At 43.2% G+C, this 12,066-nt stretch overlaps 1 protein-coding gene across 1 annotated transcript in view; it reads left to right on the forward strand.

Annotated features, from left to right (window-relative positions):
• Nucleotides 1-12,066, forward strand: part of LOC107104673 (calcium/calmodulin-dependent 3',5'-cyclic nucleotide phosphodiesterase 1A-like) — a 43,051-nt gene that overhangs the window by 17,696 nt on the left and 13,289 nt on the right. Inside the window, exons 2-4 of the mRNA XM_015404722.1 lie at nt 898-924; nt 9,632-9,745; nt 9,819-10,001. Of these exons, the coding sequence (XP_015260208.1) occupies nt 898-924; nt 9,632-9,745; nt 9,819-10,001 (324 nt within the window). The remainder of the gene's footprint in view (nt 1-897; nt 925-9,631; nt 9,746-9,818; nt 10,002-12,066) is intronic.

The raw sequence follows: 12,066 nt of genomic DNA on the forward strand, positions 1-12,066 counted from the left end.
AGGAACCAAAACCTTTAGTTAAATAATTCTTTACCCTCTTTGAAATAGCTAGCAGCGAATAAACATCAGGATTCCACTAAATGACTCTTGGTCAGACTTGCTAATGGAAATGTAACGAGCATCTGAGGAACACATGAACACTAATGTTATATCAGTGTTTAAATCCTCAGTGAATAAAGCTGGTCTAAGCTTTAGCAACAGCTCAACACATGTTCCTGTAGCATAGCGTAGCATAGCGTAGCATGCAGTCCATGCTTGTCTCTATTCATCTGTAAAAGACATATTGTTTTTTCTGTCCCTAATCATGCCAGAGCTGCAAACCTTTTTCTCCATATCCATTTGTAAAGGTTGAGTTTCCATCCAGCTGGAGTTTAGCACGCAGGCTAAACTGCAGGCCAGGCTCTCTCTGTCTTAAGCTCCCAGCAGGGCATGGTTCCCATCCAGTCTGGCTCTATAAGTTCTAAAACTCATCTTATCCTTGGTGATTCTGGAGATCTGGGTCTTTTTCTTGCTCCATTCTTGCAGGAGATCCTGCTGCAGCAGATCCCAGCTTCATGGGCAAGAGCTGTTTATTCACCAAACTTTTATTTCCTTCTCTGGTCATCCTGTCATCCATGAAATATGGACACTGATTCCAAATGTCCAAAAAGCATGATCATGGCATATGGCACAACAACGGTCAGGCCCATATTTCACTCTGTGAACAGGAGCTATTTTGGTCAGAAGGACGGCGAGCAGCGGCGTCGATGATCAGACTCCATTCTCCAAAGACGAGTCAGCATCGTTTGCTGTTAATTGAGTTAACGACTCTGAGGCAGAACAGATCGACCCGTGATCAGGCCGTCTGCATAACATCCAATCATTTCACTAACGTCTGCCTTTTCTCTCTGTTTACAGGCAGAAATATAAAAGTACATCCCAGAGGTAAGATACACACACACACACACCCACACACACGCACACGCACGCACACACACACACACACACACACACGCACACACACACACACACACACACACACACGCACGCACACACACACACGCACACACGCATGCGCGCATACACACGCACATGCACGCACACACGCACGCACACACACACACACGCACGCACACACACACACACACAGAGGTTAACTAGCTGTCAGCTGCAATGACACACATCACATTAATAAAGAAAGGCCTCCAGCTGCTGCAGGAGAGGATCTGCAGCTCTGATCACATTCAGATGAATTCAAAGAGTTTTATAGAAATAAATGACATGAAAATGAAAGTTGACATTAAATCTATAACAACCAACAAACAAAGCAGCTATTTAACAACAAAGGAGTAATTAGAAAACCAGCAGCTGTGTGATCTACAGGTGATGGTTTTAGTCTGATTCACCTGAACATGTTCAGTCTGAATGGCTCCTGATGGGAAGGAGGAGATGATCCATCTCTCTGGTTCTGGACAGAATGGCACCTCCTGCGTATTGGACTGCAAACCTGCTGGGGGAAACTTTTCAGCTTGTTTTAGTAAAATCAGTTTGGTGATCATGGATTCTCCCTCAGTAGGAGAGTCTCTATCATGTTCTACTTCTATAATGCAGGACTGTGGTGGATTTCCATCCTCTGCCTCCTACTGGGTGCTGAAGGCTGATCTATCCTCAGAAACCAGGTTGTCTGTGTGTCACAGTGAACGCAGATATGCTCCGCCCCTTCCGAAGACACTCTGCTGCACCTGTGACCGCAGACAGACAGACGTCGGTACATTTGCTTTAATCATCTTAATATTTAAGCCATGTAGAAATGAGCCTGTAATCCCGTATTATCCGGATTAGCATTCTTCAACATAGATTACAAAGCAAAGGACCGGATTAGAAAGAACTGATATCTGCAGAAACAGTTTGGTTTCCACTAAAATAAGATTCCAACCTTCTGTGTTTGAAAGCTGCTCGCTGTGGTTTCTGTCACCTGAACCAGTGATTCCAACGTTTTAACTGGTTTCCCTCTGGGCATTTTATCGTATCTCACAGCCTTATTCTAGACTTAGACAACCTTTACTGTCATTTTAAAAACTAATGTGGGATCGATTTCTGGTTTATAGCGATCTAAGTGGCATATTTAATGGAATTGTCGAGAGCTGTATCAAGCTGCTGCCTACAGTCGCCGTGTGCATTTTATCACCTCATAAATAAAATATTTTCCTGTACCCCTTGCAATGTACGGGCAGACCACTAGGGGTACGAGTATCTCGGTTAGGAATCACTGACCTAAACTCTCAGACATGCAGACATGAAGGAAATATAGACCCAGCTTTAGATGTGAGGAAATGGAAGATTTTTCCAGGTCATTCAGACTTTCGAGGAATGAAGCAGCTTTTTATTGCTTCTATCTCAGTGTTTGACTCTAAAGCTGCAGAGCAGACAGGCCTTCAAACGCCGCCGGATGATCCGGGACACGAAGAGCAGAAAATACTCTGATCTGAAGGACAACGAGAATCAGAGGAATATTTTCCTCCTGGAAGATCAATCTGACAATTATCCCCCAAACATCCACCTTTTTGGTTGAATTCACCCCGTATCCATGGAAACCAGTAAACATGACATCCAGCTGTCTGTCAGGCCTGCAGATGGTGCTTTGCCTTGATGCTGACTTCCTGTCTCAGTCAGAGACATAAACAGGACTGTCATCAGCATAGAGACAGATTTTAAGATCCACTTCGACCCGATCTTCTCTGAAACACACAAAGCGCTCTAATCATCAAATCGTCTCGCTGGCAGTGAGCTTTGGCTCTCTGTTCTTCTGGGAGATGAACCCTCATTTCCATCCACCCAGCATCATGTTGCCACCACCGTGTTTAATCATGGGGATCTTTAGGGTCAGTTTTCCATCATATATTCTGCATGATGGCAAAAATGCAAAGTTATGAAGCTTTCAGAGAAAAGAAAGAGATGAAATCACAGACAGAAAGACTCCATGATGTTTTCAGAGGTTTGTTGCACTTTGGGATAACAAAGTAAAAAGGCATCAATAAATCCACATTTTTGGTAACAAAAGATATTTTCTTTTTATATTTTCTTTGGCCCCATAAATTCCCATAAAATAACCAAACTATCTTCATTTACCAGATTGTGTCTCACTATAATCAGAAATTCCTTTACTAACCTGAAGAATATCAACTTAGGATTGTTTCCTCATGGTTTGGGAAGGGCGGTCACATGTTGCGGCACTCTAAGCCGTAACATCGTGGCGTTGGTTTCTCTGTAGCTACCAGTTGTTGGTAAAACCAGAAATAGATCACAACCATAAAACACTTCAGAAATTTGGTTTGATGGGAGATGAAGCTGAAAGGACACTGGAGCTTCTCTTTGGAGCCCATTGGGCGCCGAGCTGCAGGAAGGGGAGTATATAGAGGAACTATGTGTTCATCGGACAGCCGGCTGCAGCCTGAAGCGGCTCAGAGTGTTTTTTATTTCGCTGTCTATGAGCTGAACTCTGCTGGGTGGCCATCAGACTCTGACAGCAAGTCAGCTGCATCGATCTGCTGGATGACAGGGTGAGAAAAAACACTGAGCAGATGGAAAAAGATGGCGGGTATTAAATAATTAACTATAACTATAACTCAAAAACAAACCTTCATCACTAGAGCTTAGTTCTCAGACTTTATCCCTATTGGAGTCTCTTCTAAAACAAACATTTTGGTAACTGAGGCAGCAGCCATCAGAATCAACATCCCTGCAGCAGAGGGGCCCTTAGCCTCCGGCTAGCACAGCGGGTCCAAACCTCCAGAGAAATGCTCTCAGTCTTACTGGGATTCCCAGTTTCCACAGCAGGCAGTCCGGTTATCCTCAGGTCCCAGCTCTCCCTCACCATCCTGAGGGATTTATTTTTAAAATGTGTTTACCTCTCAGAGGTCCTTCAGGGACATCATGGCTGCCTCTCTGCATATCTGAACATTGTTAAAAATCCAGCAGACGGACTTCATCACCATGGACAGTGCTAAGAGGACTGCAACATGGCTGCAACAGTTTTTCTTTTACGTTTATAGTTTTCATGTTTGTAAAATAATTATTGATAATAGTGAGACATAATCTAGTAACTTTAGTTAGTTTAGTTCATCTGTTCATTTCCAGTTTAACTTAACTTGAAGGCTTGATTTGAGGAACTCGTGATGTTGGAAGGTCACCTGCTGTGCACCAAACTTCTCTGACCTCCTGGACCTCTTCTCTCCGTTCAGAAAAAGGCTGATTGCAGCCACAGATTGGATGGAAGTGTGTGTTGAACGGAAACTTTGACATCTTGCATCCAGTAACAGTATTCTGACCTCATTCCAGATAGAAATAGAAAACACAGAATGAATTCAGAAATGTTTCAGTTCCAAATAAAAGCTAAATGTTTCTACAAACGGCTGAGAGCAGGAAGGATGTCAGTCTGAATCACAGCAGCTCTAACTGAGGAAGATGATCCATCAATGTTCTTCATCTGATGAGGAACCCTTCATCTCCAGAGGTTCTAGAGGAGTTCCTAGAACAGAGCCGGCCTTCTTTATCAGCTGGTTGAGCTTCTTCCAGTCATTAGCTCTGATGGTGATGATGATGATGATGATTATGATGATGGTGATGATGATGATGGTGAGGATGGTGATGATGGTGAAGATGATGATGATGACGTTGGTGATGGTGATGATGATGATGTGATGATGATGGTGATGATGATGATGGTGGTGATGAAGATGAGGATGATGTGATGATGATGGTGGTGATGATGATGGGATGATGATGGTGGTGATGATGATGATGATGAAGATGATGGTGGTGATGATGGTGAAGATGATGATGGTGATGATGATGATGGGATGATGATGATGGTGGTGATGATGATGGTGATGATGGAGAGTCTGCATGTTTCTCCCTGAGCATAACTGGGTTCTCTCTGGGTACCCCGGCTTCCTCCCATTGTCCAGAAACATAGGCGTTAGGTGTCATTAGGTGTGAGTGTTCATGATGGGGTCTCTCTGCGTTCCCCTGGTGACCCGTTCAGGGGGGACCCCCCACCGGCTATAGACTGTGGAAGATAGACACCGGCCCCAATAAGCAGGAGAAGACGGAGAAATTATCAACAGCTTCAATTCAAGGTAACCCAGAGGCTGCAGAGTCCTCTGAGAACCTCAGTAGAACTCAGAGATCAGGCAGGCGTGCTGCCAGGGGGCTGTGAGGAGCACCAGGAGGAGTGGACTGATCAGCAACTCATGAGGAGGAACCAACAGGCTGCTCCCTGCTGCTGCACGGCAGCACAGATGGAGCTGCTTAATGGAGCACAGGTGAAGCAGCTGCAGGTTTGTCAGGCGCAGAAAACAGCTGTCAGACCCATTAACACACAGGATGAGAGAGAAAGCAGAGACCATCAGACTGAAGCTTTCACTGGAAGAAGAACAGAGAAGCACGAATAACTGCCTGCTGTAGAGAAATCTGTTCAGGGTCATTTCATATCAACAGGGGCCACAACTGACTCTAATAGAAGATGATCTATGAAGATGGTGGTCAGAACAGAACCAGGACCAGGGAGGGGACCGATCCGAACCATCTCTGTGTTCTTCAGGCCCTTTATCTGCAAATCTATCTGCTCTGAAAATGGTTTTTCTACAATCCTATTCAGTTCTTTTTAGCCGATTTCTATCAAAAACAGAAAAACTTCATTTAATCCAATTCAGTTTATTTCCATAGATCCGATTCACATCATCTCATCTCAGGTCACTTTATAGATCCAGATCAACCAGATCATCCAGTCAGATTGATTCAAAGTTTTCTATCTAAGGAAAACCAGCTGATTGCATCGACTCATTGACTCTTCAGCAATCCCTCACACTAAGCATGCTTGTAGCGACAGTGGAGAGGAAAAACTCCCTTTGAACAGGAAGAAACCTCCAGCAGAACCAGGCTCAGTGTGAGCAGCCATCTGCTGAGGCCCACTGGGGTTCAAGGAGACAGAAGCAGACATAGAAAAAGAAGCATAGATACAAAAGGCAACTGTCAACCAGCTCCACAGGCGGCCCCGTCCAGGAAACACACAGCCAGGCAGACGAGCTCCGAGCCAGCTCCCATGTCAGAGGATGAAGAGAGCACATCCAGTTAGTCACAGTCAGAGAAACAGGACTACACTGGAAAACAGGCCAAGCTCCAACATCTAGAAACAAAGGTGTTGATGGCAGCAGCACAGCTGATATTTCTCTCCAGGATGGAGTCACAGCCAAACAGGAACAGACCAGATGAAGCTACTATGAGAAAAAGCAGAGAGAGCAGAACGTTAGAGATTGAACTAACAGATTCTGCAGAGTGGGAGAATAGAGATAGAATGAAGCAGAATGATGGAAAAGGGGTCCCTATGTCCTCCAGCAGTCTAAGCCTATAGCAGCAGAACTATAGAGATAGCTCAGGATATTAATCTAGGCTTTCTCAGCTGCTCGGTTTCACTTTATTTGGTTCTGTTAGATTTCCTCTGATTGGTCGTTTCTCTATTCCCCACAACAGACAGTATTTCTTTTCTATTCTGTTTTATTGCATTTTATTCAATTATATTCTATTTCAGTCCACTCTACTCCTTTCTTTTTTTTCTATTCTGTTGCATTATATTGTTTCTCATCTGTTCTATTCTATTCCGTTTTATTCTTGTCTGTTCTATTTGTTTCTTTCTTGTTCTACTCTATTCAGTTCTTCTGTAGTTTGCTTTACTGTTTTCTATTCTTGTCTGTTCTGTTAAACCCTATTCTATTATTTTCTAATCAATTATTTTTGTTCTGTTCTTTTCTACACTTTTCTTTTCGTTGAAAACAGTGATGGATGCTGGGATCTGACTGATCAGCCTGAAGTTCTCCTTTAATCTGTGCAGAAGTGTCTCTGTAGTCTCCATTCCTATCATCCGTCTCTCTGATTAGTTTTCCTGCAGCATCCAGGGATGTTGGTCACAGTCCATGGATCCTACATGTAGGAACATCAGCTGCTTGGAGACGCTCTGATAGCCTTTAGCTTCAACATGCAGCTCTAGCATGTTCTATCTAATCTCCTCAGACAACTCTTTCCTTCTCTGGTCCATGTTGAGTGTGAGACGCACCACGTCACCAAACAGTGTCCACCTGTAGCCTTATATATAGGCCCACTGCCTGGTTGCTAGACTGCAGAGACCTGTGATGCTGATTGGTGGACACACCTTGACCTAACGTCCCTTTGATCACATTGTTTCCAGGGTTTTCCAGACGACCAATTATTTTGATGCAGGTCTTTTTCATCAGTTTATTCTATATATATATGTTAGTTTTTACGGCTCTATTGGCTTGTTTTTTCGACAGCAGGCTGACAGGAAAGGGGGGAGGGGGAAGACATGCGGGTAAGGACCACAGGCCAGATTCGAACCCGAGTCGCCCGCGTCCAGATTTTAGTCACATTCCAGAGATTTTTTGTCACCATCGTTTGTTTTCCTTTCATTTAAAAGACTCTGACTAAATCTGGAACACCAGGTTCAGAAAGTTGGAGGAAAAAAATCTATTTAATCTTGTTTGATTTATTATCCATCAATCTCAAGCTATTTATGAAATAATGAAAAGCAAACAGTGCTGACCCCTACAGTGGACCGAGCAGATATTGCTGATTGGACCGAGCAGATATTGCTGATTGGACCGAGCAGATATTGCTGATTGGACCGAGCAGATATTGCTGATTGGACCTCTGTGACTGACTGCGGAGTAACGATCATCTCTGATATCTGCCGATATAATTATAAAAATCTTTATCGTCTAGTCGAACCGGACTGACTGTTGCATCGTGGGCGGATCTAGCAACTTCTCTGACCCGCCATGGAAAAGCAAAGAGCATAAAGCTGCTTTGGCAGCTGGTTTTTCCCTGAGGCGCGTTTAGCGGCGGCTGATTGACGGCAGCCACGGTGCCATGAGCATCGTCTGGATGGAGCAGATCTTCAGGGTGGTGTGAACGGGACAGCAGCTGTGTGGGCGTCTGGAGGCTCCTGTCAGCTGCAGGACACAGATGGACGGATGCAGATAGTTTAATATAGATTCACAATAATGAAGCATTAAAACAACAAAACAGTAGATTCATGTTTTTACAATATTTTTTTATATTTCTTATGTTTTTTTCCATTAAATGCTGAATACTTCAGTTAAACATGGAAATAGTTATAATAAGGATCATCCAACCTTTTTCATAATCTGAGCTTTTATGAAATAATAATAAAGCTGATAAACTTAAAAAAAAAAAAATAAAAAGCTTCCCATCAGTATGAAACTTCAGGAACTCATCAGGAAAGTTCTGGATTCTAGAGGCTGTTTTTGTGGTTGCCATGGTGACGTGAAAAGCTTTGATATTCCTTCTTCTGTTCTCTTCTTCTTGGTCATCTGTAATAACCAGATCTTCAGGGATTTGAGCCACAGAGCAACCTGGAAAGGAAGGGAGACTTTTTACACATCTAGAACAAACATTTCTGACATTTAGAATGAGTTTAGAAGAAAACGGAATTCTTTTTAAACAGCCTTTAAAGTCTGGAGAGGTTTTATATGTTTAGATCGCTGATAGAAACACAAGATGCTGCTTTATTCCAGCTGCGCCTCATTGGCCCCAATAGGAGATTACAGATTAAAACCAGACAAAGAAAGTCTTGTTCTTTTGTTCCCTCACATATTTTATGAGTTCCAGCATAAATTTCATGGACTTCAGAAAATTGATCAACTGTCTCCAAAAACAGATCAGAGAGTCTGAATGTGGGAAGGCATCAAAAACAGACTTATTTTTAGTGAAAATCGCAGCATGAGTGAACGGACGGCTAAATAAAGAAACTCAGAAGATATGAGTTCAGAAGGATCTGGTCTATTATTGATGGTTTTTAATGTCGTCTCAGGAGAAATAAAACACCGGATCAAACCTCCGTTCCCCAGTTACACATCCAGAGGTTGATCTTCCAAGACTGGGAAACATTTTACTGATTGATTCCTAACCTTCTGCAGGTGTTTCTGAGGGAATAGTTAAGCTAACCACTAGACCATCACTCAGTTTATGTTCCTCCTTTCTTTCTCAGCTGCTTCCCTTTTCTTTGAGTCAAACTTTCCAGAGTTTTATTAATTTAAACTTGGCCTTCTAGTCATTTTTGGACCCAGCTGGTTTTAGGACCGTTTCAGTCGATGAATCGCTGCTTTTATTGGATTTTTGGTGTTTGACTTCCACTGGATTAAATTTGATTCCACTGTCAGATCTTGAATTTTAATGCTTTATTCCTGAGCTTTATGCTTTAACTGATGCCTTATTTAACTTTAGAGGCTCTGAGTTGCAGCTGCAGTTAATAAATAATAAAGTCAACAGGTACAGTCTGTTCATTTAGTGATTGGGTGTTAATTAATGGATTCACACTAATTGGTTTTATTTTGTCAAACATTAAAACAGTCACCATTTTCCTTTGAATTTACATGTTTTTATTTCATTTTTTATTGCATCCATTAATAAAAGCTTCTGTCCAGTTAAAGCAGGCAGTAAACAACAGATGTTTATAAATCAGACCTCATTAACTTTATCATTTGGTTTGAACTCCTGAGTTGCTTTTCCTGGAGATTAGGAGGAATATTAAATTATTTCATTCATCCTTCTGGTCCAGGCTGAAGGCCGCGCTGGAGCAGATGGACCGCGGTGTGGTGGACCTGCAGGAGCTCCGCAGGAACCTGGAGCTGGCCGCCGCCATGCTGGACGCAGTTTACACGGATGAGACCAGGTGAGGCGGAGCGCAGCGCAGCGACAGGTGATGGTCCAGGACGCATGCGTCATGGAGCCCTTCTTCTCTGCAGGCGCCTGTTGGACACGGAGGATGAGCTCAGCGACCTGCAGGCGGAGTCTGTGCCCAGCGAGGTGCGTGATTGGCTGGCGTGCACTTTCAGCAGGAGGATGGGCGTGGCCAAACGCCGCCCCGAGGAGAAGCCGAGATTCAGGAGCATCGTTCATGCGGTGCAAGCTGGGATCTTTGTGGAAAGGTAAACACGCCCCCCTTCTGAGAAACTGCAGGTTTTTACTGGGAAACATTTCTGGGATCATTTCTGAATCAAATCTGCTTTTCCCTCTGAAATCATTAAAGAAGCATTTAAACACTCATTATCTTCCTGTTGCTCATAATATGATCATCCTTCCATTAACGCCACATTTCAACGCTGCTAATTATTCACCGTTTCAATGCAGATCTGAATAGAGTTGCTCTTTATTTCCTGGAAGATTTCTTTGTTTTTGGTCCAAATATTTTAGTTTTGTTCTTGTGAATTCGAACATGGAGGTGAACCCCAACACCCCCCACCCCCCAACACTAAACCCAACCACTACCAATGCATACCTCACCCTAACCCAATGACACCTTTGCCCTAAACAGAACTATTAGCAAAATAGCTTGTGAGGATCAGCAAAATGTCCTGTTCACTTTGCAGCAACTGGTTGATGGTGAAGCTGGAAAAATGGTCCTCACTCGGAGGGCTACACACACACACACACACACACACACACACACACACACACACACAGTGTTGCTATATGTTGTGAGGACCATGTGTTTGACTTCTATTGATTTTCAGTCATTTCTAGGCTGTAATATTAGCCCTAAGCTAACCGTTATCCTCACTCCAAACTCTGGAACCGGTCCTCACTCTTATTCTAAAACAGGAGAACACAAACACATCCTAACCTGTTCAGTAAAATCAGCTGTTGGTGAGGTTGTGGTTCCTCAGGTCTGCGTTTGCTGATCTACTGCAGTGTTTCTCTGCAGTGATGCAGTTTATGCAGCGATTCTCGCCTCAGTGGGAAACTGTTTAGATGAACAGAGCTGATGTCCTGGCAGACAAACAGGAAGCTGTTCCTCAGCAGCGCTCAGGGTTTAAGTTTAACCACAGTCAGGCCGTGTTCCACATGTTGCTGCCAGAGTTGCACCTTCAGGCTGATTCTCATAAGCAGGTTTTCCTTTCTGCCTTTCATTCATGTGTTCGTTCAGATTATGAAAACTATCTGTCATTTCTGCACAGCAATCTGAGCTGTAATCTGTAGAAACGCTCTAAGTTCCTCCTTCAGCTCAGTGAGGCGCTGCTGCTCCTCACAGTGCGTCCAGGCAGCTCGCTCCGAGCTTTAAGCTTCAAACAAAGATGCTAATATGGGACTTTTCTTTTCACAAGTTGGTTCTTAACCAAGTTGACAATGAGGACGTCATCAACCAACACTGGGACCAGTTCTGCTGGCAAAGTCTGTTCAACGACGGCCTGCAGAAAACTACGCATCACAATAACAGCTTATTTAGGCCACAGCTGTGTTTTTATTGAATTATTTTTCAATATTATTAAAGCTGATTATCAGCTGATAGATTTAAATAACTTTTTAAATGATCCTTGGAAAAACTCATCAAACTACATGAAGTCCATAATTATAAGACTTAATATACATATATAGATATATCCATATATTGTTGGTCTGTTTATGCAAAAACATAATAAATAAAATAAACAAACGTTTGAGGAAGTTGGGATTAATAAAAGCAGCAGATAATCTGCTGTGCGTCTCTTAAACGCCTCAACTGGGATATTTTTCCCTTTGATTCAAGTAAACATGAAGCAGTTATTTTATAAAAACCTTCACCTTGTTTTAGACACACAAACCCTGAGGGGGCGAGTGTGGAATAGTTTTTTTAAACGTCTTCTAAAATCATAAGAAAATCTAAATGTTAAATCTGGCGCTGAGCTCCGCGTGTGAACGGATGACCAGTCACCTCAGAAAGACACCAGCAACCAACATGGCAACCTTTTCCTGTCGTGTTGGAGACTTTGGTGACGACGCATGGAAGCCATGATTGTTCGGAGTTTAACGACGTTCTTCAGTGAGGAGTGAGCCCCTCCCTCCCCTGAAGCACTGACAGGGAGTCAGACGCAGCTCTGCAGCCGACGCCTGCAGGCAGAGGGAGCGTTTCTCTGACTGATAATCAGTCACACATGGAAAAGCTTCCACAACCACAATGAAAATATCATGATATTTATCTTTTTAGTCTTTGAAACTTGTTGCATTAATCCACCC

The sequence above is a fragment of the Cyprinodon variegatus genome, unplaced genomic scaffold (genome assembly GCF_000732505.1).
Source record: "Cyprinodon variegatus isolate N-32 unplaced genomic scaffold, C_variegatus-1.0 Scaffold1840, whole genome shotgun sequence".
In the NCBI taxonomy this organism is placed as follows: domain Eukaryota; kingdom Metazoa; phylum Chordata; class Actinopteri; order Cyprinodontiformes; family Cyprinodontidae; genus Cyprinodon; species Cyprinodon variegatus.